General features: G+C 45.8%; 2 protein-coding genes across 3 annotated transcripts in view; both read right to left on the bottom strand.

Moving 5' to 3' along the window:
- LOC115473981 (sulfotransferase 1C4-like) overlaps positions 1 to 27,133 on the bottom strand; it is a 94,929-nt gene that overhangs the window by 3,383 nt on the left and 64,413 nt on the right. The window lies entirely within an intron of this gene.
- On the bottom strand, positions 63 to 16,727 carry LOC115473982 (sulfotransferase 1C4-like). Its single transcript, XM_030209224.1, has 8 exons — positions 16,652 to 16,727; positions 15,262 to 15,422; positions 9,136 to 9,261; positions 2,233 to 2,346; positions 1,704 to 1,801; positions 1,430 to 1,556; positions 1,223 to 1,317; positions 63 to 243 (listed from the first exon to the last, which is right to left on the bottom strand). Exons 5-8 carry the CDS (start codon positions 1,779 to 1,781, stop codon positions 163 to 165), a joined length of 381 nt encoding a protein of 126 aa, XP_030065084.1. The 5' UTR covers positions 1,782 to 1,801; positions 2,233 to 2,346; positions 9,136 to 9,261; positions 15,262 to 15,422; positions 16,652 to 16,727; the 3' UTR covers positions 63 to 162.

The raw sequence follows: 27,133 nt of genomic DNA, 5'->3' as shown, positions 1-27,133 counted from the left end.
GCTGTGCTCTCTGCTTATTTCCAGCCTGAGCAGGGGTGAGAAGCGTCTCAAGTCCAGTAGATGTCACCTTTCCTTATGAATGGAGAGACGGAGTGATCGAGCAAGGGAAGAGAGGTGTAGTTGGTCATCGGGTTCTCTTTCATAACTTGAAAGGAGGTGTGTCTAATGATCTTTTTTCATAACCTCATCCCCCAGATCCTTCTCCAGGAATTGCATCACATTCTGAATCTCACGGGCAGGATCCTGTCAAATGGAAGAGAGATGGGGTGATAAAAAAAAAAAGTTACCAGTTGAGAGGTTATGCCAATGCAGAACTTCTTTGCTTTCCCCTCCCCCCCTTTAGTGGTGTGGACCTGCCTCAAACCAACACCGTTCCTCCTGTTTTCTTGCTCTTGCTGTGTTCATCTCTTTAGTCTTTGCGCAGACCAGTTACATCACTTCCTCTTCACTTGGTCTGTGGGGGGTGGCTAATGCTTTTCCTGATGCCTTGGCACACACAGATCATTAAAGTACAAAGAGGCAGTGATCTGCAAACAGTAGTCAGCACACAAATGGAGCAGATCGATAGATGAAGGAGTATGAAGTTTATTAAGCACAAGCACCTGATGTGGCCACATTTCATCTTAAAAGAGCTGCGTCAAGGATAAGACTACACTACAGTTTTGTCACTACCCAGTGATGTGATTTGGTGTGAAGCTTATTGTTTAATGCAATTATTCATAGTGATATTTGCTACACATTTTCATACATGGCTCAAGCCATCATTGATGTAATAAAAAAAAGTTTGTGTGAGCACTACTGGTTTGTTATTTCCATGAATCTCTAAAGAAGCAGCTGCTCCAAAATGACATCCAGAATAACCTTTAAACAGGAAAAAAGGCCTCAAAGAGCTCAAGGGTCTAAATCTTAGTAGACCTGAAGGAGCTAAAACGGATCCATTGATCCTACCATCATCATTGGCCAAAAACCTATTGATCTAAATGCTTCCTGCATCAGTACTCAAATCAAAAAATATAATTCAATTTTAACGGCATTTCCATGAACCTCGCTGTTGCCTTGTCTTGTGACTGACTTATGGAGGATTGTTTCTTCTGTTTGCTTTGTCTTGACAAAAATTCCACTGCCAATCAGATAGATTGATGCAGAAGAGAAAAGGAAATCATGTGAAGCAATTGATTGCTCTATGAAATGACTCCTAGGGTATGTTCTCTATGCTTCTTACCACCTTCATGTCCTCATAGAATAAGTATAAAATGCGTTGACGCTGTTTTGCCTCCCACCATCCTTTCACGTGATCATGCCATGGGCCCCAGGGCACTGAAAGATAACCGGAGACAGAAGAGGGTCAGTGGCTCTCTGTGGTCCTATAATTGATACTGTCAGCACTGATGTCAGAGGGCGAAACCAGATCTCAGTCATAGGCACTCACCTTCTCCTGCTAGGAACTTCTCAAAATACTCTGGCCAGGTGCCTGGATTGGGCAGCCCTCTGTTCATCCGTTGGAAATGATAGTATGAGACTAGGTTGTCTTTAGCATTTCGAGTAACGTAAATTATCTAAATTAGGGGTAAAAGTAGAGAAAAATGGAAGAGAAGATAATATATTTCCTTCTGTGTATATACTGTAGTTGTTGTTTAATAAACTTCTGGGCAGGCATGCTCATCATTTCCAGTTCCTTTCTCTGCACTCTCCTCACTTCTTACCTTACAGTTCTTCTCCCAGAAGGAGGGGGGCACCAGCTGGATAGGGAGGTGGGTCTTCAGAATCCTTGGAGGAGGCATTGCCTCTGCCAGCTCTAGACCTGCAGGAGAAATCTTGATACATTGATTTATGCCATGCCATCACAGAAATTCTAGCAGACATGGAGCTTGTCCCCAGGCTTCCTTCTGGGCTCCAGGGTCCTCTGGAGGGGGTCCCTCTCCTGGGGAATAGCGCTACGCTCCGCCCCACAGGCACATTAATCCCACTCAAAGAACACCAAATACAGGCTCAGTGCACCAGTGCTGTGTATTGATTCAAAGTTGGCTACAGTTTCCCTTTATCATGGCCCTTCACTGGGCCTGCCTGGGAGTCCTCCAGTCCAGGGGATTAGTGGCCAGAGGGCTACTGGCCCTTCAAAGCTCCACCTTTCTCCTCTAGCACAGGGCAGGTGACAGTTTTAAGGGTCACATAAATGCCCTTCCCTTAACCACAGGGAAAGGCCACAGTTCAAAAGTCAAAAAGCCTTCTCACCTTAAGCCCAGGCCAAGGCTGCAGTTCCAGGTTCCAAATGCCTCTCCCTTAAGACCAGGGAAATGCCACAGTTCACAGTCCAAATGCCTTTTCTCCCCCAAACACAGGTCCAGGCTATAGTTCCAAATCACAAAAGAAAAGCTCACCCTTAAACACAGGGAAATGCCACAGTCCAAAAGGTTCAAAAGAAATGCCCTATCTTTGCAGCCCAGGGCCAGGCTACAGTTCCACGATTCTCTCACTTAGCAGCTCACTTTCAGCTGCCTCTGGAAAAACCCTTTCAGCTGAGGCTGGAACAGCTGCTGGATTTGCCTCCCCTGTCTCACCAGCTTAGAAGCCAGGTTTGCTAGGAGTCCCTTTAATTCCCCTCCTTGCAGCTGGGCCAGAGCAGTCACCTCCATAGGTTCTGGATCATCAGCCTCAGAGGTTTGATGCTCCCCTCCTCCTCCTGCCACCCCTCAGTCCATTAATTCTTCTCCCTTTATATTCCCCACCTGTTCCTCCCTACCCTGATTCTTTGCCATTCCTCAATCCCTCCCCCCTCCCTCAGCATCCTGGGATCTGTAGTTCCCCCTCTATTCCCTTTCCATTTCCCTGTCAATTGCACGAGATCCTGGGACTTGTAGTTCCCTATCCTTTTCCTTGGTGGATTACACAGGATCCTGGGACTTGTAGTCCTCTCCCCTTTCCCTGTTTCTTAGATATCTATACCTCCCTGGGGGCATGGCCTCCAGGCTTCCTTCCCCTCGGGACTTGGGGTTAACCCTTGGGCGGGGAAATCTACCCACCTTACTCCTTTCCCCGGCTTCTTCTTCCCTCATCCCCCTGGGTTCCTCACATACCCTCCCCCTTAAGTGATTGCCCGACCTCGGCTCCAAAATACTAGGGTCGGCAATCCTAAGAACGTCATACTGGAAGGGCTGCAAGGCCAAGTACCAGCACATTAATCTGGCATTATTGTTCTTCATCTGAGCTAACCACTTTAGGGGGGCATGATCCGTCACCAACCTGAAGGGACGCCCCTCAAGATAATATTGGCAGGTGTGTATGGCCCACTTAATGGCCAAACACTCTTGTTCAATGGTAGCGTAATGTTCTTCGTGCGGGAGTAATTTACGGCTTAGATACATGAATGGGTGCTCCTCCTCCCCGTGAACTTGGGATAGGACTGCTCCCAGCCCCACCCCCGAGGCATCTGTTTGTAAGATAAAAGGCTTATCAAAGTCCACCGCCTTCAACACTGGTTCTCTACACAGGGTTAGTTGCAGTTCCTTAAAGACCTCTAACTCCCCCTTCTCCCATCTTAATTGGTTGGGCTTATTGTTTTTCAGCATATTGGTCAAAGGGGTAGACTGGGTCGCAAAATGGGGAGTAAACCGCCTATAGTACCCGATTAACCCCAGGAAGCCCCTTAGCTCTTTTTTTTGTTGTGGGGCACGGAAACTCTCTGATGCTCTGGACCTTATCCACCAGAGGTTTCACCTCCCCATTTCCCACTTTGTACCCCAAGTACTTGACTTCCCTCTGGGCAAAATAATATTTTTGTGGATTTAGTGTGAGCCCTGCCCTCCGAAAGGAGCTGAGCATTTGCCTTATCTGGGCTACATGAGTGTTCCAATCCCGACTATGGATTATTTTGTCATCCATATATGCCGCTGCGAAATCCTGGTGGGGTCTCAGCACCCTATCTAAGAGTCAGCAGCTAGCCATCGCCGAATTTAGGCCGAAAGGCATACGCTTGAACTGGTACAAGCCCAGCGGAGTGCTGAAAGCGGTCTTCGGCCGGGCTTCCGCGGAGAGGGGAATTTGCCAATACCCCTTGGTCAAGTCCAGGGTAGATAGGTATTGCGCGGTCCCCAACCTATCCAATAACTCATCGATCCGAGGCATTGGATAGGCATCCGGGATGGCCAGGGTGTTCACCTGCTGGAAATCAATGCAAAAACATCAAGTACTGTCCGCCTTAGGGACCAAGCACCACTGGACTCGACCAAGGGCTGTAGGACTCCTCAATAACTCCAAACTCCACCATTTCCCTCACCTGCCTTATGACCTCTTGCTTCTTCAGGGGTGATAACCGGTAGGGTCTCTGCTTTAACACCTTGCCCTTCTCTGTCACAATCTCTTGCACTAGCAAATGGGTCTCCCCCGGACAGGGGTCACAACATTCTGGAACTCCTTTAAGAGTTCCCGTACATCCTTCTGCTGCCTAGGCTCTAGGGATTCCCCAATGCGGGGCTCCACTTGTTTAAATATTTCCGAGATCTGAGGTCCCAACTCTTCCTCTAACTCCTCCCTCCCCGTGGCTACCAAGACTTCCCTCTCCTGCCATGGCTTCATCACGTTCACATGATAAGTCTGAAATTTTCCCTTCTCTGACCTTACTTCATAGGCAGTGGGTCCTAATCTCCTTTGTACAGTCCACGGCCCCCTCCACCTGCTAGTGAATTTATGCTGGGAATCGGGTATCAGGATGAGAACTCTTGTCTCCACTGCCAAATTCACTCCCTTTCGCCCCCCCCCCCCCCCACGATCGTAATAGGCCCGCTGGGTGTCCTGACTATCCTTAAGTTTTTCCCTGGAATACTGCCCTAAGCAGTGCAGGTGCCCCCTTAAATCATAGAAGAAGGATGCCACCGTTCTATCCTCCGGATCCGGGGGCACCCATTCTCTTTTAGAATGTCCAGAACCCCCCCGAAGGACACGCCAGTACATCAGTTCAAAAGGGGAAACCCCTAAGGAGGCCTGGACACTCTCCCTATATGCATATAGCACGAAGGGCAGAAGTTGATCCCAGCTCTCATAATTGGTCCCCAACCCCCTCCTGAGAAGGGCCTTCAGAGTCTTATTAAATCGTTCCACTAACCCATTCGTTTGGGGGTGATACGCAGCCTTACGAATATGTTTGATATCAAACGCATTCCATACTTGAGTGAGGGTGCGTGACAAGAAGTTAGTACCTCAGTCAGTCAGGAACTCCCTTGGAAAACCCACCGCAAAGTATCCGCACCAACTCAGCAACTATAGTCTTTGTGGAGGTATTGCGCAATGGCACTGCCTAGGGGAATCTCGACGCCACGTTCACAATAACCAGTATATATGAATATCCCCTCAGAGACTTAATAATGGGCCCTACAATGTCCATTGCCACATGCCCCAAAGGCTGGCCCATATGCGGTAGGGGACACAGGGGCACACGCCCCGGCCCCCGCTTGGCAACCTTCTGGCAGTTGGCGCAGGAGTTACAATAATTCTCAACCTCTTTGTACACCCCTAGCCAATAAAAGCGATTCAGCACTTGAAGAAAAGTATTCTGCCCTCCCTTATGTCCCCCAAGAGGGTGGTCATGAGCCAATTTGATCACTAAGGGCCGGAATCCCAACTGCTTCATAATCCCCTCTCCCCCTCCCCCAGGGCTCAATCTAAATAACAAGCCCTTTTCCACCATAAATCTGGGGTAACCTTCCCTCCCTTCCCTCCTCACTTGCTCCCAGGCGAATTTCAGGGATGGGTTGGAATCCTGCTCCCTTGGGAAATAAGGAAACTGCCCCCTAAGGGTATCCAGGTCAGTAGGTAGTTCCCCCTCCTCCCTCATCCATAGGAGCCAACTTTTCAAAATTATTGGGGGTGCTAAGCCCAATGGAAATGACCCCTCCCTGAACACATACAAGGAATTTTTCTAAATATTGGGGGTGCTCAAGCACCAACAGCACCCACAGAGTCGGCTCCAATGCCCTCATCTCCTCCATAGCCTGCCACCGGGTCCTTTGGGTGTTCCTTTTAAAATGACTCCCCCTCCTGGTCTTCCCTGGTGGAGCCAGGATATCCATGTGGGAAGGAAAAAGCTGGGACAGAGAGGGCTTGACCCCCGGCGCCTGACGCTCCTGGGCCCTAGTGGTTACCAAGGCCTGGGGAAAAGGGGGCCAGTCCCTCCCTAATATAAGCTCCTGAGGTAGCCGTGGAAGGACCACCACTGATACCCAACTACTCCACTGGGGTCCTAACCCGATGTAGGGCATAACGGGTCATTGCACTATGTATGCACTGAATGCCCATCTCCCCCTGGTACGACTTCGCTCCCACTCCCAACTTCCCCTGCATTTGCTTCTGTTCCCTTTCCTTTTCCCTATCAGATTGCACGAGATCCTGGGACTTGTAGTTCCCTATCTGTTCCCTTTCCTTTTCCTTGGTGGATTGCACAGGATCCTGGGACTTGTAGTCCTCCCCCCTTTCTCTGTTTCTTAGATATCTATACCTCCCTGGGGGCGTGGCCTCCCGGCTTCCTTCCCCTCGGGACTTGGGATTAACCTTCGGGGTGGGGGGGGGGGAATCTACCCGCCCTACTCCTTTCCCTGGCTTCTTCTTCCCTCATCCCCCTGGGTTCCTCACAAGCTCTTGTATTGCTCTGGTATTGCAGCCTGCTCACTTTAATCACCACAGACTGATTAGAAAATAAAATACTACAGATTCTTTTAGATTTGTATTGGGTAAATAAAACTCTTTACTTGCACTTTAATTGGAGAGTGTATAAGTCATTATTGTTCCAACTACTCAATGATTAAGAAATACACACACTAATCGAGTACATTACTAAAGGAAGGCTATAGGAAAGTAAAATAAGATATATATATATACAGTGGTGGAAATAAGTATTTGATCCCTTGCTGATTTTGTAAGTTTGCCCACTGACAAAGACATGAGCAGCCCATAATTGAAGGGTAGGTTATTGGTAACAGTGAGAGATAGCACATCACAAATTAAATCCGGAAAATCACATTGTGGAAAGTATATGAATTTATTTGCATTCTGCAGAGGGAAATAAGTATTTGATTCCCCACCAACCAGTAAGAGATCTGGCCCCTACAGACCAGGTAGATGCTCCAAATCAACTCGTTACCTGCATGACAGACAGCTGTCGGCAATGGTCACCTGTATGAAAGACACCTGTCCACAGACTCAGTGAATCAGTCAGACTCTAACCTCTACAAAATGGCCAAGAGCAAGGAGCTGTCTAAGGATGTCAGGGACAAGATCATACACCTGCACAAGGCTGGAATGGGCTACAAAACCATCAGTAAGACGCTGGGCGAGAAGGAGACAACTGTTGGTGCCATAGTAAGAAAATGGAAGAAGTACAAAATGACTGTCAATCGACAAAGATCTGGGGCTCCACGCAAAATCTCACCTCGTGGGGTATCCTTGATCATGAGGAAGGTTAGAAATCAGCCTACAACTACAAGGGGGGAACTTGTCAATGATCTCAAGGCAGCTGGGACCACTGTCACCACGAAAACCATTGGTAACACATTACGACATAACGGATTGCAATCCTGCAGTGCCCGCAAGGTCCCCCTGCTCCGGAAGGCACATGTGACGGCCCGTCTGAAGTTTGCCAGTGAACACCTGGATGATGCCGAGAGTGATTGGGAGAAGGTGCTGTGGTCAGATGAGACAAAAATTGAGCTCTTTGGCATGAACTCAACTCGCCGTGTTTGGAGGAAGAGAAATGCTGCCTATGACCCAAAGAACACCGTCCCCACTGTCAAGCATGGAGGTGGAAATGTTATGTTTTGGGGGTGTTTCTCTGCTAAGGGCACAGGACTACTTCACCGCATCAATGGGAGAATGGATGGGGCCATGTACCGTACAATTCTGAGTGACAACCTCCTTCCCTCCGCCAGGGCCTTAAAAATGGGTCGTGGCTGGGTCTTCCAGCACGACAATGACCCAAAACATACAGCCAAGGCAACAAAGGAGTGGCTCAGGAAGAAGCACATTAGGGTCATGGAGTGGCCTAGCCAGTCACCAGACCTTAATCCCATTGAAAACTTATGGAGGGAGTTGAAGCTGCGAGTTGCCAAGCGACAGCCCAGAACTCTTAATGATTTAGAGATGATCTGCAAAGAGGAGTGGACCAAAATTCCTCCTGACATGTGTGCAAACCTCATCATCAACTACAGAAGACGTCTGACCGCTGTGCTTGCCAACAAGGGTTTTGCCACCAAGTATTAGGTCTTGTTTGCCAGAGGGATTAAATACTTATTTCCCTCTGCAGAATGCAAATAAATTCATATACTTTCCACAATGTGATTTTCCGGATTTAATTTGTGATGTGCTATCTCTCACTGTTACCAATAACCTACCCTTCAATTATGGGCTGCTCATGTCTTTGTCAGTGGGCAAACTTACAAAATCAGCAAGGGATCAAATACTTATTTCCACCACTGTATATATATATTATTCACAACATCACTGGTCAGGAATTATATCATTCAGGCCCTTATCTCATCAGCTGGGAGGCTCGTTGCAGTGAAAGCCCGAAGTCTCCATATGACCAGGACCAAGTCTTTTTTGCATGATGTGTCCATCCACAGATGAGCCTCGAAGCTCTGCTGCAACAAGCCTCCTTCTTATTAAGCTAAAACCTATCCAGGAATGTACACGAGGATTCAGTCACAAGCTCTCAGTCCAGGTAAACAAACCACTGGCCAGGTGGCTTATCTCCCGAACCTCAAGCATACCCCGCCTCCCTCCTGTACAAGCTAGCTTCAGAGACATTCCAACCTGTTCTTGAGATGTGCCTTATCTCATACGTTGTTCTTGAGATGTGCTTTATCTTATACATTGTTCTTGAGATGTGCTGTACATTCCAGCCTGTTCTTTGTTATATACAAGGAAAGTCACTTGTGGTCAAAGACAGAAGATGTTAAAAATGTATTATCGGTCAAAGCAAGACTGAAAAGCAATCCTTAATATTTTCCATCACAGCTCTAAAATCAGAATTCCACAATCCCCAGTGAAAAGAAAGAGGAGCATCGAGTTCAGCTTGCCTGTCAGAAAGCCACTTAACTGAGGGCAAAAGGCCTGCCTATTAAATAATGCAGACTAAAGACTGGCACTTACCTGAGGGCATAAATGGACGTTTAAACTCAATAAAGGGTTGCCGAAGATGGATGGGTGCCTGCTGACACATCTCTGTATCTCCACTATGGATTATCATATCAGCTATCTCTTGAATCCAATTTGTGCCTGATCTCCGGAGAAAGAATTGGGGAAGAAAACAGGAGAAAGAGTAGAAGAGAGAGAGGGAGCATGAGAAAAGGGTGTAATATTTATATCTGTGTTATATGAATGTTCTTCAATTCTGCCTGTTCTGATATCATTCATATTCTGCTGATGTTTATTTTATTTCTTTTATATTCAGGGCTTTTTTTTGAGGGGGTACTTGGGGTACTGAGTACTGCTAAAATTGACCCATAGTCCCCAAGTTTTAATGAAAGAGCTCAGGCTCTACACACCAATTCTACCTTGTCATAGATTCTGTGACTGGTTGCAGGGGGCTTGGCTATTGTGGGGTAGGTTCTTCAATGATTACCCCACCCCTAAAGGGTGGCCAGGCATTTGAGTACCGGCACCTTTTTTGCTAGAAAAAACACACTGGTTATATTATTATTTTACATTTGTTTTAAGGCCATTATTTTAGAAGCATCCCCACGTGTAAATGGCAGCATATAAATGTCTATAGAGACCCAGACCTATTTGTGCCATTTCAAAACAAGGGCTATTCATAGGTAAGGAAGCTGAGTGTGTCTAAATGGCAAAGGGGTGGGGTGGGGTGAGGAGGTAGAGTGGCTTGGGTGGGCCTGCAATACAGGTGTGCTTTCCTTATTTCACTATTGAGAAACCAAGACATTGGAGTTTACACCTGATCCAAAGCACATCAAAGTGCCTGCTGTAGAGGCAACAGTATATAACATCTACAGTTCCCTGTATTACCAGCTGTTTCCCACTCCACTGAACCAGCCCCCAATCTGATGCTACCTCACACCCTTAAAGCCCCCCAAACAATTCACCTTTGCACAACCCCCCCAACTAAACCCCCATTGCAGCACCCAGTCTCCCTCCAACCACATCCTATTTCATCACCGACCTCCCCCCTCCTGAGTCACCCCCTGGTACGGCACAGACCTGCCTGTCACCCTCCCCCCCCCCCCCCCCACACACCACTGTAGCACAGATTCCCCTCCACATGCCATCCCCAGCACAGCACAGACCTCGCTCCAGGAGTCCCTCTCTGGTGGGAAGGACCCACATATGGGCAAGATCCCTAAACATGGGGTAGCCTCCCCCCAGGTTAATCCTCCTTTCCTGGCCCAAGTATCTAAAACATAGTCCTCCCCCAATTTGGCCCCATCTCTCAACCCAGTCCCCTGGTATCTAATGGAGATGGAGTAGTGCCCACCTGCTCTCATGTTTTTCCTCATTAGAATGGCTACAGAGGCTTCTAGTGATAATATTGCACTATTCCCAAAAGGGGTCAGGCTTCCATATATGGGCAAAATGCACATATATGGAAGCCAGACTACCTAGCAGAAATACCATGATATTACCAATAGATATCTCAGTGGCCATTTTAATGAGGTAGATACACGAGGTGGGAACAAGTGGGTATTGTTCCCACCCCACTAGACACCAAGGTTCCCTGGTGAGCCCAAGGACAGGGTTAGGAGTGTGAGGACCTATATTATAGGGGCTTAGGCTGGGAAAGAGTGGAAAACCTGGAGGGAGGTGACCACATGTAAAGCTCTTGCCTACATGTGGGGGCATCCAAGGGTCTGTGCTACACTAGGGGGGTCTCTGATGCACCGGGGTTGACTGAAGGGGTGTCAGGTGCTACGATGGGGGTATGGTTGGGGGGGGGGTCATAGAAACATAGGGAATGGCAGCAGATAAAGGCCATATAGCCTATCCAGCCTATCCTATCAGGTATGGCAATTATATTCCCTTCATCGCTTCAGGTCAATGAAATCTCCTCCCACGGTCTTCCCTTTCCTGAACTATTTATAGTGGAGGTTGCAGCTAATCCTCAGTTTCATATTCTTCTTTATTATTGCTCTCCTCCATTCAAAATCTGAAGACTAGGATAAGGTCTACCAGTCTATAGCAGATGCTTCGGTAAAGTTTCCTATTCTTCTTGTGTTTGGAGACTTTAATGTCCATGTAGATAACTGCTCTCATCCACGTACTATGGGTTTTATCTCATTAATAGGAAACCTAGGCATTGTGCAACATGTCACAGGATTAACACATTCTGCAGGTCATACATTAGATTTAGTTATGCCAGATCCTAGTTCAAGACCATCTTTGAGTTTTATTTCACGTCTCTTTCAAGTCGTCTTCACTGTCCTCTCCTTCAGCAGCTTATTGGTCTAGATTTCTAGGCCATATCGATCCTCTTTTACTCCCCCCTTCACAAGATTCTTTCCCGGATGATTTTTTTTTACTTAAAAATTGGAGAACAGGTTTCTACCTGGAATTCATTACTAAAAGAATTTCTGGATAGGATAGCGCCTTTAACATTTTTTCAGAAATGTATTAATAAACATCAGCCATGGTTCCACCATGGCTTAGCGAAGAGAGGGAACAAAGTACAAACAAAAGTCCAAGAAACAAAAACAAAAAGTACCAGGGGCCCTCAAAAAAAGGTCAAAAAAACTTTTAATCATGTGCTTGAATAAAACAATCCTTAAATGGAAGCGACACGGTCCGTGTTTCGGCGCGCAGCGCCTGCGTCAGGGGTCACGGAGTCTAGTAGACCAGGTATGGCTGTGCCTTGCAATATAAAGCATTTGCTGAGAGCGATATACTGCACCGCAGTGTTATCCCTTCGCATCAGATTAGACAAAAAAAATCCATATGAGTAAACTCCTCTATTATCTTCCCTCTCCCACTTTTCTTCCAAGCTATACTTATTGAGTCTTTATTCTGTCCCCTTATCCTTTATGATGAAGAGCACTGACCATTTTAGTAGCCACCCTCTAGAGTGACTCCATCTTGTTTATATCTTTTTGAAGGTGCGGTCTTCAGAAACGTATACAGTACTCTAGATGGGAGCTCATCAGGGGCTTATACAGAGTTTTTTTTCTGCTGGTCATTCTTCTCTCTGTGTACTCAAGCATCCTTCTGACCTTTTTCATCACTTTTTCTACTTACTTGGCCACCTTAAGATCATCCGATACAATCAACCTCAAGTCTTGCTGTTCTTTCATGCACAGAAGTACTTCACCCTTTATACTGTACTGCTTCCTTGGGTTTGCAGCCCAAAAGTATGACCCTGCATCTGTTAGCATCGCATTTCAGCTTCTAAATTCTAGATGATTCTTCAAGATTTGCTAAATTCCTCCTCATGCTATCCACACCATCAGGAGTGTCTATCCTATTACAGAGTTTGGTATAATCTGCAAAAAGGCAAACCTTACCAGACAGCCCTTACACAATATCGCTCACAAAAATGTTAAAAGAGCCAGTCCCTATGGCACAGCACTAGTAACATTCCCTTTCCTTGGAGTGAACTCCATTTTCTACCACCCTCTGCCACCTTCCACTCAACTTTTTTCTTACCCAGTCAGTCACTTTAAGGCTCATACTAAGGGCACTCAGTACCTGCATATAATTTAAACTGCTTTGGTTGTACCACAGAAAGGCAGTATATCAAATCTATGACCCTTTACCCTTTACTCTTTATGAATCGCCTCTGTGGAATCATGCCAAAGGCTTTGCTAAAATCTAAGTACACCACATTTAGCGTTCTTCCTAGATCCAACTGTTTGGTCACCTGGTCATTGAAATAGATCCGATACATCTAACAATACCTACCTCTAATAAAACCATGCTATCTTAGGTCTTGAAATCCACTGTTTTAGAAGAGTTTCCATTCATTTACTCACCACAAAGTCAGACTAACTCTAACTGGCTTTGGTTCCCAACCTCCTCCTTACATCTGCTTTTGTGGAGGGGAACCACATCCACCCTTCTCCAATCCTCTGGGACCATGCCAAACAGTAAAGAAGCATTGAAAAGGTCAAGCCTCAGTTTTATCCTATCCAACTCCATCGCCTTGTCTATCTTTAGTTTAGCTAACTCCTGATGAACACAATCTTCTGAAAATTGGTCAAGGTCTATCACACTTCCATTCCTGTTTGCATTTGCCTTATGTGGTCTTACTCCCAGCCCTTCATCTGTGAAGACAGAACAGAAATATTTGTTAAGCAATTCTGTCTTATTCTTACCAGGTTCTACATATTGCTCCCTTTCACCTTTCAGCCTCACAGTGCACTTTTGCAATTCCTCCTATCACTAACATATCTAAAAAATGTCTTGTTCCCCCCCCCCCCCCCCATTTTACCATATTTGTTATTTTTAATTTAATTTGCATCTTTGCTTTCCTGACTATTCTACCAGCTTCTCTTGGCTTTTCAAGGTATTGTTGCCTGTCTTCCTCTTTTTGTGATCTATTGTAGTTTATGAAGGCTAGCCTCTTTTTCCTTACCTGTTCAGCTATTACTGTTCTTCCGAGAACCAAATCAGCCTTCGTTTCCTTTTGCTTTTATTTACTTTCCTAACTAAAAGGTTTTTTTGCTCTTAAAATAGCTGCTTTCAGTTTTGCCTACTGCTTTTCTACTTTCCCCAATGTTGCCATCCAGCTAGCAACTTCTTGAGGTATTGTTCCATCTTAACAAAGTTAGTTCTTATGAAGTCTAGAACCTTCACTTTTGAATAAATCCTCTCCACATTTGCCTTAATATTGAACTACACCAACTTGTGATTGTTAAATGCCAGATGATCACCCACTATAACATTAGAAACTCTCTCCCTATTCAGTAGTTCCAAAATAGCCCCATGCTGTGTGAGTTACATTACCAACTGCTGATACAGTTCTCCCTGTAGAGAATCCAGGATGTCTCTACTTCTAAACGACCCCATAACAGGAATGCCCCAATCAACATACAGCATATTGAAATCATCTATTAATAGTACTTCCCCTTTCATAGCTATATCATAAATGTCTTCAGTTAAATCTGTTTCCACTTTTACCCGTGAAGGAGGCCTGTATACCATACCAATGTAAAGAGATTTTCTATTTTTTTTTTCTATCCAGATTAATCCACAGTACCTCTTTCTTACCCTGTAAGTCTTGAGTTCTGTCTGTTTGTGATGAGAGTTTGGTTGGGGGGGGGGGGGGGGGGGGTTGTGCTATGATGGGGTGAGATTGTTTGTGGAGACTGTAAGAAAGTGAGGTAGCATCAGCATGGAGACTGCCTATTGGGGGACCTATGGTGCTAGGATCATTGCTCTCTCCAGAGGGAGCAGTCATTTTAGAAAGTTGCTCCCACATCAATGGGTGGGTGGGGGCGGGAGTTGTACTCCCCACACACATAGAGTTCTGTACCTGTTTTACAAGAGGCTCTATGTTAAATAGCATAGGAATTCCCCATATTTTGACTTGGATGTATGAATTCCCCTCGCCACATTCTATGTAAAATTTGCTTCTACATATTTATATTTCTAATAGTGTATCATGTTAGTCCTATTACTAGGATTCAATTATCCATCTTCAAGCTTACCTCATTTATGCTTAAATGTGATCATTTTACTATTGTCATACTGTGATCAAAATTGTAAATTTTATGACAAGCTGTACCTGCTGTACAATGCCTTGGGTGACTCTCTTCATAAAGGTGGTTAATACATTTCAATTAAAATATTTTATTGAGTGTTCTGTCATTAGTAATATCCAAAGCACCATAAACTTCTACAGTATCCAAAGCAAAAACATTATCTGATTTGAAACAGGAGTAGGTCTCTGCATAACAGGTATCTGGGGTGTGTTACCTGGTTTGATATACAATACAACAGGTGTGGGTGAGCAAGGTTTCTGTATTGCAGGCTTTTAGAGGTATACAGAGAGCAACCTGCTTTGGAATAAGTAGATAAGTAGGTCTCTCTGTATTACAGGTATTATGGTATGTTATCTTTTTTAATAATGTATTTTGCAGCATGAGGTAGAGTCAAAAAGCAGAGCATTATGTTCAGCCTTACCCAGAACGTTTGTATGTTAGTCAAAAAGACAAGAAGCAATCTACCTGCATGTGAGCTGGTAGCCAGAATATAGATGAAGTACTTATTTTGGGATAGGTACAAGTGATATCTTTCTATATTACTGATATCTTGGGTCTATGAAGGAATTACCTGCTTTAGGGTAAGTAGCAATGAGGAGGTCATCTGGCTGTGCCTGGAAGCTCCAGATCCTTTCCCAGCTCTCGCAGGACAATTTTGAGAGCATAATACCCCTTATTTTAGCCACATCCAGGCGTAGAAGAGTTTTAGTTTCTTCCATAGCTTCCCTGTAACTGGAATTCAACATATGGAGTAATGCTTCACATAGACCTCATATATATATTTTAACTAGTGGGGGAGTGCATATTACAAGGCTTAGCTCTAGGCTAGAACTCAGGTAATCCTTCTTGTTGGGGGAAGAGCAGAACAAACTGGTCTTCTGGGTAGAATTATGCTAATATGCCAGAATTAGAAACAGATCCTTAGTTACTGACATAACAGGAGTGGTACAAAAAACAGCAGAGACCCAGTCTGTCCATGTCTTCTCATAATTGTGATTAATCCCATGTGGGAAAGTGTAATCTATTGCTGTGTCACAGACCTTTTGTTATCACAGGTGCTGTTATTTAATGCCTCTGAACATGAGAAGCCTGTGAAAATATGTTGCTAATGGGGGGAACTTCTACACTTGTTCTCAGTTGTGATCTCTATGATCTCAGAGGTAGAGGGCACTAAGATTAACCTAAATCTCCTTCATCAGTCTCAGAGTGAAACACCACAATATTAACACTTGCCAGTATTTCACTGGAGGTAATGTACAATGAACTCCAATTTCCAGTGTTCCCAATCACTATCTTTCCTTGTGAGGTATGCATACACTACTTACAGTCCCCACAATTTATCTTGTTGGGCAGACTGGATGGACCATGCAGGTCTTTTTCTGCTGTAATCTACTATGTTACAATTGTCAGAGGAGTATTCACACCTATTTGATTTGATTTATTGGGCCAAATTGAGAACAGTCAGGTCAGGGTTGATAAGAGAAGTCTAAAAAAAAGGAGGGGTGAAATATTATCAGCGTAATAAAAAGTGTGGGTACCTAGATTTTGGATTAAGAGTGCAAGGGGGCTAAGGGAAATATTAAAAAGAAGGGGAGCCAGGATAGAACCCTGGGGGACACCTCAATCTAGGGGGTAGGATTTAGAGGACAGGAAGAATGGAAGACATGAAAAGAGTGATTGGTAAGGAATGAAGTGAGCCAAGAACGAACAGTGCCAGAGAGTGTAATCTGGAGAGAAGCAGATGGTGATCAACCCAGTGGCGTATCTAGGGGGGTGCAGGGGGAGCGGTCGTTCCCCCAAATAGATTTGTAAAAAAAAAAGGCGCCTATGTGCATGCACTGCGCAGCGGCCACTTTCCCGCAGCAGTTGCATGCGGTGCCGCCCACCACCTTTCAGCTAGCACACCACGCTGCCTATGCCATTTCCAGAATGTGCCGGATCAGATCGTCGGCATCATTTACCTGTCACTTCTGTGAGCCGTCCGCACACTCCCAGTCTCCTGGCTGTCTCCCGTGACAGGCCCAGGGTCCTCATCAGCACACGGCCCACTCGGCCCGGTGTGTGGTGCAGGCTGCACTCACTGTTGCAGCCCAGCTGTTCGATGGCAGCACTTGGCCTGTTGGCTCTGTGTGTCAGTGTGAGTAGAGGCTGAGGCTCTGCCTGACTCATGTCATCAATGTGAGCTGTTCAAGCCTCTTCTTAAGGTAAGGGACCCTGACCACCGTTCCCGCTGCGGGTGCTGTGTGTGGTCTTTGGCTCGCTCAGCCTCGCTGTGTGTGTGTGGTGTGGGCTACTAGGTGGGGGGATGGATCATGAAATTGGACGGGTCGGGTTCCTCCTCTGCAGCTCTTGCAGAAGCTCACCTGACCCGTCCCCCGACACAGCACAGACAGGAAGTTGAAGAAAACAGGACATGAATTATTCCTTCCTATCTAGTCCATTATACTGACTTTAGGTCACCCCAAAACAATAGCAAATCAAATGCTAAAGCAATAGCAAAAGATTATTAAAAAAAAATGCAAGATCCATTTGTAAAATGTCTAAAGCTGTTCCAGTTGGAGAAGCATTAGGCAGTGCCTTAGAATGTGGAGGGCAAAAGATTTTGTTTTCTTTTTTTACTTATTTGACGGCTTTTTAATTTATTTGAAAGCTTCCCATATCTAGATTTAAATATGAAATAAAAATTGAACATCACTAAAACAGCTTTAAAATGATTATAGCTGGTAGAAACAGCAGTTATAATTCTCTGTATTTTGTGCTCATTTTTCTATGCTGTTCTATACAATACAAATGGCAAAATTTTAGTGAGAATGTTTCTTGATCTTAACTGTTCATCTTAACTGTTTCTGTAATCTGCCTTTGGGATTGGGAAGCCTGGTGTTATAAAGATGAAATATACTGAAATTAAATGGAAGTAAAATTAAAGTCTCCTTTCATTGGGGCATATGGAATCACATCTGCATCTGATGTCTGTTTTGGTGGCCCTTTACTAGGTGAAAACATCTCTGCATGAATACAGGGGGAGTCCCTATAGATTCCGTTTGCTGTATAGTTTTGAGTAGTATATTTGCAGGTTTTTGTGAATGCATTACAGTATCTGGCAGTGGAGTGGTTTTCTGTATTCTACCACAACTAGTAAAAGAGGCCCGTTTCGCAGAGGAATGAAACGGGCGCTAGCAAGGTTCCACGCCCCCCTCTCTCCCTGTCTGTCGTCCGAGTTCCAGCCTCCCTCCCCTCCGAGTTCCATGGCCCTCTCCCTCCCTCTGTCCCTCTCTGTCATCTCAGTTCCAGCCCCCTCCCTCCCTCTGTTACCTCTGAGTTCCAGGCCCCCCCTTCGAGTTGCAGGACCCCCCTCCCCTGCCCTTCAAGTTCCATGGCCCCCTCCCCTTCCAGCTGCAAGATGCCCCCCTCCCCTTCAAGTTGCAGGGCGCCCCCCTCCCTCCATCCTTCCATTCCCCTCCGAGTTCCACACCCCCCTCCTCCGAGTTCAACGCTCCCTCGCCTCCCTCCCTCGAAGTGCAAGCAGGACCTGTCCTCCGGCAGCTCCTTGCCTTCCTACGTGCCGACTCTAATTTTAAAATTGTTACCTCGGGGTCTGGCATCAGCATTGAAGGCGAGCGGCTTCACATTGCCTTCCCATCTCTCTGAGCTCTGCCTCTGGTCCCGCCCTTCTGGAAACAGGAAATGAGGGTGGGACCAGAGGCAGAGCTCAGACAGATGGGAAGGCAGTCTGTAGCGCCGCTCGCCTTCAATGCTGATGCCGGACCCCGAGGTAACAATTTTTAAATTAGAGCCGGCACGCAGGAAGGCGAGGGGCTGCTGGAGGACAGGTCCTGCTTGCACTTCGAGGGAGGGGGAGGGAGGCACGGGGGTGTTGAACTCGGAGGAGAGGGGGTGTGGAACTCGGAGGGGAGTGGAGGGAGGGAGGGGGGCGTCCTGCAACTTGAAGGGGAGGGGGTGGGCGTCCTGCAACTCGAAAGGGAGGATGGGGGGGAGGGAGGGGGGCAATTGTTTACTCACCTCCGGTGCCTGCCGCTGGGTTCCCTTCCCTCTCACTTCCCCTTGGTCCGCCCTGTGACGTCATCCCCACTGCGGACCAATAGGAACCGTGTTACGAACTCAGGCAGCCAGACAGATGTGCAGAGGTCCAAATTATTATATAGGATTGTACCAAGGATAGACTGGTGAAAAGAAAACTAGGCAAAAGGAAAAATGGGAGGGTAGAGCAAGGCAATTGAAATACCCAGAGATGGGTATAACTCTCAGTAAAGAGCATAAATCCTTTGAATATTGAGCTCATAATTGGTACTTTATGCTGGGTTCTCTTCATTTAGTTGAATTCAACTTTGTTTATTCAACTTTGTTTTTTCTCTCTGCTTTAAGAGACATAATACAAAACTTGTAAGTTGATTAAAGTGTCTTGTTACTTCAGTAAAAAGATATCAGCGTATATATTTGCTTTGCATTTATTAACCTGTGTTTTTGTGCATTCAGATTCAGTACTGTACCAGCACTGTCAGTAAATCCACCGTAGCATTTTCCTAACTGTTGCCTATTGTCTGGAATTGCACTTCACAGTACACAAAGGCCAACATCTTGCCATGCTAATATAAGCTGCAAGTGTAAAAAATATTTGTTCGGTCTATGTTTGTATTAGTGCTTGCAGTTGGCTGCCACTTGGCAGTACAGTGAAAAAATGTCAGAGAAGTTCCTGTTTGGTTGTTACCTTTATAGGAGAGTCAGAGCCTAGGTACATTCCCCTTGGAAGATGTACTAATCCCAGCAGTGAGACTCAGACTCCAAAGCAGCCACCAGTGTCCCCTAGGCTTGGGGAAAGTTAGCAGTGCCTTGACTTTTCCAAGAATGTCTAGTTGCACCTTATTGCCTGCCTAGTGTGGAAGGTATGTGTGTGCTACTCCTGAAGTGATGGCCACGATTTGAATATTTTTACTTTGTAGTTAAGACGACAGGTTGTCTGCTCTGGTCAGTCAAGGGACCTCGTCTGCGTCCTGCCTCCTGATGTAACTTACTGTTTCATTGTAGGTAGGATGTAACAGAGACAGCCTATATTAATCTTTGCCCGCCACAGCCCCTGAGCAACAACACAGACACTACTGTCTAGCTGACGCCAACCGGCACCTATTTTATAAAAGTCTGCTCCCCCTGAGATCAAAACCTGGCTACGCCTCTGGATAGTGTTACATCATGGTTACATACAAATCACTTGTTACTTAACCCTGACAAATCCATTCTTGCCTGTCCTCTAAATCCTACTCCCTAGATTGAGGTGTCCCCCAGGGTTCTATCCTGGCTCCCCTTCTTTTTAATATTTCCCTTAGCCCCCTTGCGCTCTTAATCCAAAATCTAGGTACCCACACTTTTTATTACGCTGATAATATTTTACTCCCCCCCCCCCTTTTTTTAGACTTCTCTTATCAACCCTGACCTGACTGTTCTCAATTCGGCCTTGAACTCAATTGAATCCTGGCTATCTGCCATTGCATGTTAGATTACTGGGTGCAAATTTAATTTGCGTCCTGCCTTCTGATGTAACTTACTGTTCATTGTAGGTAGGATGCAACAGAGACAGCCTGTATTAATCATTGCCCGCCACAGCCCCTGAGCAGCAACACAGACACTACTGTCTAGCTGACACCAACCGGTGCCTATTTTATAAAAGTCTGCTCCCCCTGAGTTCAAAACCTGGCTACGCCTCTGGATAGTGTTACATCATGGTTACATACAAATCACTTGTTACTTAACCCCGACAAATCCATTGCATGTTGGATTACTGGGCGCAAATTTCAACTGACTCAGACTCTGGTTCTCTTAGTGGGTTTATTTAGATATCTAGGAATTAATATTGATTCACAACTTTTTTACCCAACAAGTTTTTCAAATTTTATCAAGCAAGGATTCATGATCTTATGCAAATTAAGATCTGTTATTAAATATTTTGACTCTCCTTATGCGATCCTGGAGACAAGATCCCAATATTAGTGACCAACTCCCATTGTGAGGGAATGGGGATTTTTCCCCGGGGTTAGAGAAAGGGATATTTGATAGATGGTTGGAATTGGGAATTACTTTGCTTGAACATTTGAGGAATAAAAAGGGGGGACTATATGGATTTCAGGACCTGCAGCAGAGGCTTTCATTTGCCAATAAGGATTATTACACATATAGACAATTACATCATTATTGGTTCAGTTTGGACTAGGCAGCTCTGGACACGAGGTTCGGCCATAGGTTGCGCAAATTCCTGAGGGGGGATGCACATGGACAGGTGTCAATATCGAGCTTACATAGAGCTTTAATGTCGCTTAGTCCTCCTCGTGCATATGAGATGCTTAAAGACACATGGATGAGTTGAAGGGAATAAATTTTGCTAAATTGATCAAAGATATACCCAAATAAGTGAGTGGGGCAGAGCTGCGGGAGAGTCAATATAGGATTATCCATCGGGGATACATCACACAATCACAAGCAGCAAGGGCTAGTTGGATATCTGATGCCCAATGCCCTAAATGTCACAGAGAGAGGAATACCTTTTTGCATGCATTTTGGAGATGTGACAGAATAAAACTATTTTGGAGAGCGGAACAGAAATACCTTGAACATTTATCAGGGCAAGGGCTACTCCCCTCCTAGAGAGGAGTACTTTTGAACAAAAGCAATGCATATGGGATCTCAGATAAAAATTTGGAGTTATTCTTATGTAAGGCATATGCAGTGGGGAAAAAATGTATACTTAGACACTGGATGCAGGCGGAACCACCCTCCGTTTGGTTCTGGAGGAATAGGCACCATGAGCTAATGCTCTGGGAAGCCAGGGCAGCCTATGACAACCCAAAGAGAAGAAAGAATTTTATCAATATATGGAACCCATATTTGCAAAATATCTCCCATAAAGCAAGAAGTGCTGTACTTAATAACTTTTGCAAACCCTAACTTATGGGGAACTCAGTAGACATATACTCCTTGTTTTAGACGGGTAAAGTCTGGGGACAGATTTTGGAAGGAATAGATACCATGAAGTAAGAAGTTCATGGCACAGAGATTATAGGGGTGGGGGGTGGGTAGAGGGGGAGTAAATGTGGTAAAATTGATGATATAGTTAAGATATACATAAATGCATATGATGTGTTACTATGATTACAGAATGTTTGCCTTTCATAATTCTGTTCCAAATGTTTGATCATCAATAAAAATCGTTTAAAAATAAATATTTTGACTCAGCTGCTTTATATACCTTCCTTCAAGCTTTTCTTGTATATGTAAGCAACAAAGTTGAAACAAAAGAGGAGTGGGAATTGAACCTGGCTCTTCAAAAAATAGACTGGAAACAATCAAAGTTCAAAGAACAATTTATTAATTGAAGACTCTACAAGGTACCCTGTTTCAGCACTACAGGTGCCTTCTTCAGGAGTCTCAAGTTGCAGCGGTGAAGCGGCAGTGAAAGCAACAGGCAGGCTCACCTCTAGCCTTCCCTAGGGACCATTTCCGGTCTGTTTTTTGAGAGCCTGGTTCAATTCCCACTCCTTTTTTGTTTCTGATGTTATCCGTGGGGCACCATTGCTCTTTGTCCACTTCGGTGGTCTTGTTGCCTCAGCAACAAAGTTGAATACATCCAAAAATCAACGCAACCTGAAAAATAGCATTATTCCCCTTATTCTACAAAAGGGTGTCTAAAGTTAGATGACATTTGTTTGCATATGTAATCAAGAGAGGGAGTAGCGTGACCAACAAAACTCTTCCAATGAAGCCCAGGAGATGGAGAAAGTGTTATTGGCTTTATTCCATGAAAAATTAAATAGACTCAACACGGCACCATGTTTCAGCAATAGTGCCTGCCTCAGGAGTTTAAAATTTACAAATATAACAAATCAACATATATTTACACAAATATAAATACAATAGAGAAATTAATAAAAATGACAATCATTTAAGAGAAATACTAAAAAGATATTAAAACAAAACAAGGAGTTTAGGAAAATAATTATTAAATGCACAACTGAACAGAATCCTACTATATAAATGATGAGTGACCAACGTGCCACACCTGCGCGGCACATCACAGGTCTCTCCCCATGTTGTTACCAACCGCCCGGGATCGCCACCCTGCCCCCAGCCCGCCGATGTCGCTACCACTTCCAAGTTCCCCCCTGAAGTCGCCGCCAGCCCCCCCTCCACCCGGGCCAGGTCCTCTCCATTGAACTCACAGTGTCTGACCTCCGAAAGCGCAGCAAGCAGCACCAGATCGCCTCCCTTCGTCCTACCTTCCCTCCCTGTGTCCCGCCCTCAATGAAGTTATGTCACAAGAGGGTGGGGCGGCGATCCCGGGCAGTTGGTAACAACATGGGGAGAGACCTGTGACGTGCCGCGGCAAACTTGGAGGGAGGGGTGGGAGCTCTGGAACTCGTGTGGAGGGGGGAGGGGACCTGGAACTGAGAGGGGAGGGGGCCCTGGAACTCAGAGGGGAGGGGAGCCCGGGCCCTGGAGGGAGGGGCCCCTAGAATTCAGAGGGAGGGGTGGGGGGCCCCTGGAACTCGGAGGGAGGGGTGGGAGCCCTGGAACTCGGAGGGAGGGGTGGCGGGGGGAGGGAACCTGGAACTGAGAGGGGAGGGGAGCCCGGGCCCTGGAGCTCGGGGGCCCTGAAACTCGGAGGGAGGGAGGGGGGCCCTGGAGCTCGGGGGAGGGGGGCCCTGGAACTCAGAGGGGAGCCCCTGGAATTTGGAGGGGAGGGGGGCCCTGGAACTCGGAGAGGAACCCTGGAACTCAGAGGGAGGGGGCCCTGGAGCTCGGGGGAGGGGGGCCCTGGAACTCAGAGGGGAGCCCCTGGAACTCGGAGGGGAGGGGGGCCCTGGAACTCGGAGAGGAACCCTGGAACTTGGAGGGGAGGGGGCCCTGGAACTCAGAGGGAGGGGCCCTGGAACTCGGGGGGGAGGGAGGGAGGAGCCCTGAAACTCGGAGGGAGGGAGGGAGGAGCAGCCTCAAACTGGGGAGAGAGAGGGGACCTGGAACTCGGAGGGAGGATCAGAAGCATGTCTGTCTCTCACTCTCACACACACACACACTCACTCTCTCTCTCTGAACTCACTCTCACACTCTCTCTTTATCACAGACACACACACACACTTTTTCGCTATCTCTCTCTGAACTCACTCTCACACTCTCTCTCTTTCACACAGACTCTCTCTCTCTCTCACACACACACACACACATACAAACACACACAGAGTGGGACAGCGATGCCGGGAATGGATCCCAGGCACGTCGCTCAAACACACCACACATACAGTGAACTCATTGTACCCCCAACTTTTCCCTGCACCCTTTCAAGCACTACACATTAGATTTATCAAATTTTACATTATATGTTAGAAAAAATCTTGCCCGTTTTAACGGGCTTTACGGCTTGTAACAATATAAAAGAAAAGGGGTCATGTATTGGGAGGGCTAGATAGGAATTTCCCTTGCTTATCTTTTTATTTGAATTTAGTTAGCCCACAAAGTCCCTTGCCAAAGAAAATACTGATTGAGGCTAGCACACATAACAAGCACAGGGAGTCAGGGTTTTCATTTTTTTAGTTCTTTGAGTCAGAGCAGTAGGTATCCTGGAGTTCCTGAGCCAGTGAGCTGACCTCGCCAACTGAGGAGACATAGATGTGGAGAAGACCAAGGTACCCAATGCAAGAAGAGCAGCGATGCTAGTGAAGATTTGATACACCGATAACATTATTGTGTGCACACAAATTGAAAAATTATATATATATCAGATCTGAGTACAATAATTGGGGTTGTGTACATGTTTGTGGATGTTTTATGTTATTGCAGAAGTGAGGTCAGGGTCTTGGTAACTGTAATTGTAGTTTTGAACATCTTATTGCCTTTGTAACTTATCACAAAGCATTTAACACCTTGCACTATTTTTATTTAATACTAGCAAACTTTAACAATTGGTACCAACATTAAGGAACATAACCAAGTGTTTCTATTTATTTTACCATTTAATAAAATATTTAATATTACTATTTTTCTTGTCAAATCCTTTGTGTGGAGTTTATTTGGGAACCCTATTTGAAACTGTGACAGTCCTATATATTTATTTCTTTAATTATTGTAATTATCCGCTCCACCACTAGGGGGTTTACAATATGGCAGATAGAAGGGATGACAGTAGGAGAGACAGAGTTAAGTAGGTGGGTGGGAATAGGATCAGAGGAGCAGGTAGTCACTTTGGAGCAGGAAAGAAAATGTGCGGTTTCCTCTTCAGTGATTTCAGAAAAGGAAGAAAAGGAGGCAGGGACTGAAGGAGGGTTGAAAGAATGGACTAGAGGAAGAGGAGGTGGAGGTGACTTGTTTGAGAACTCAAGGTTATTTTGTGAACCTTATCATGAAAGTACTCAGCCAGAGTCTGGGGAGAAAGTGTGTGTGTGTGTTTGGTGGTGGTGGTGGGGGGGGGGGGGGGTTGAAGGTGAAGGCACTTTGAGGAGAAAGTTCAGTGTGGCAAAGAGACATTGAGGTTTTGAGCCAAGAGAGTTTGTCAACTGTATGTAGTAGTTCTATTTAGCAAGTGAAAGAATAGACTGGAAGGAGATCAGCAAGAATTTGAAATGTATGAAGTCAGCATGGGCACGGGATTTCAGCCAAAGGCATTCTGCAGGTCGGCACAGGAATGTAGGTAGCAGATTCTAGAGGTCAGCCAAGGCTTACAGAATGGGGAATGGGAGGAGTGAGAGTATCCAGAGCAGAGGAGAGAATAGTATCATAGGAAGAGACAGCCTCATTGGCTGACTTGGATAACAGTGATTGAGAAGAGGTTTCAAACACTGGAGGATAGAGTGGGAGAGTCAATAGCTTGAAGATTCCTAAATGTATTGGTGTAGATTGGATGGGACTGGGGAAGAGGGTATTTAAGTGTGAAAGTTATCAGATGCTGGTCAGAGAGGTGAAGAGCTGTGGCACAGAAACTAGAGAGTGAGTAGTTGGAGAAGAAGATAAGATCAAGAAAGTGGCCATTCTAGTGAGTAGGGGTAGTGGAGCACAGTTGAAGATTGAAAGAGGATGTTAAAGAGTCAGAGAGATCATTAGCATAAGTGTTAAAATCCCCAAGAATGGGCAATGGAGATGAAGGTTCAAGAAAGAAGGAAAGCCAGGAGTCAAAGTCAGTGAGAAAGTAAGAAAGGAACTTATCTCAGGGGGTCGATAAATGACTGCTAATCCAAAATTCTAGACAGCAGATGTACAGATCCGTAGGACCCAAAACAGTCCAAAACAAGTAAAGTAAGAAACAACACAGGTTAATTATTCAACCTCCCTTCGGATTCGCCTTTAGGTTTAAAAAGCAAAATCATGTGCATGTAAGGACCGGATAAATGAATTAAAACAAAGTTTAAAGCAAATGCTCTTAATATGTAATACTTGGTAGCAATAATGAAACAGTGATGGAATATTCAAATAGCAAGCAGCCTGAGCCAACAGATTTATTTTCCACTGAACATAATTAAGGACTGGATAAATGAATTAAAACAAAATTTAAAGCAAATGCCCTTAATATGTAATACTTGCAGGGGCATTTTCGAAATAGAAGGGCACCCATCTTCTGACATAAATCAGGAGATGGGCGTCCTTCTCTCAGGGTCGCCCAAATCGGCATAATCGAAAGCTGATTTTGGGCGTCCTCAACTGGAGTCTGTCGCAGGGATGACCAAACTTCACGGAGGCATGTCGGAAGCGTAGCGAAGGCGGGACTGGGGCGTGCTGAAGAGATGGGCGTCCTTGGCCGATAATGGAAAAAAGAAGGGTGTCCCTCACGAGCATTTGGTCGACTTTACTTGGTCCATTTTTTTTATGACCAAGCCTCAAAAAGGTGACCGAACTGACCAGATGACCACTGGAGGGAATCAGGGATGACCTCCCCTGACTCCCCCAGTGGTCACCAACCCCCTCCCACCCTAAAAAAAAATTAAAAACATTTTTTGCCAGCCTCCATGCCAGATTCAAATTTCATACCCAACTCCATGACAGCAGTATGCAGGTCCCTGGAGCAGTTTTAGTGGGTGCAGTGCACTTCAGGCAGGCAGACCCAGGCCCTTCTCCCCTACCTGTTACACTTGTGCTGGTAAATGTGAGCCTTTCAAAACCCACCCGAAACCCACACATGTAGGTGCCCCCATTCACCCCTTAGGGCTATGGTAGTGGTGTACAGTTGTAGGGAATGGGGTTGGGGGGGCTCAGCACCGAAGGTAAGGGAGCTATGCACCTGGGAGCAATTTGTGAAGTCCACTGCAGTGCCCCCTAGGGTGCCCGGTTGGTGTCCTGGCATGTGAGGGGGACCAGTGCACTACGAATGCTGGCTTCTCCCACGACCAAATGCCTTGGATTTGGTCGTTTTTGAGATGGGCATCGCCGAAAACCGGGGACGACTATCTCTAAGGTCA

The sequence above is a fragment of the Microcaecilia unicolor genome, chromosome 7 (genome assembly GCF_901765095.1).
Source record: "Microcaecilia unicolor chromosome 7, aMicUni1.1, whole genome shotgun sequence".
Classification (NCBI taxonomy): Eukaryota; Metazoa; Chordata; class Amphibia; order Gymnophiona; family Siphonopidae; genus Microcaecilia; species Microcaecilia unicolor.
The sequence above is the reverse complement of the archived record's forward strand: the minus strand, read 5'-3'. Positions and strand labels throughout refer to the sequence as shown.

Bases quoted from the DNA above. Each gene is read 5' to 3' on its own strand.
- LOC115473982 (XM_030209224.1), bottom strand. From the start codon at position 1,781: ATGCCTCCTCCAAGGATTCTGAAGACCCACCTCCCTATCCAGCTGGTG. The intron at 1,318-1,429 runs GTGAGTGCCTAT...GTTATCTTTCAG, and splicing joins GAAGTTCCTAGCAGGAGAAG to TGCCCTGGGGCCCATGGCAT. The intron at 244-1,222 runs GTAAGAAGCATA...TCCATTTGACAG, and splicing joins TCTATGAGGACATGAAGGTG to GATCCTGCCCGTGAGATTCA.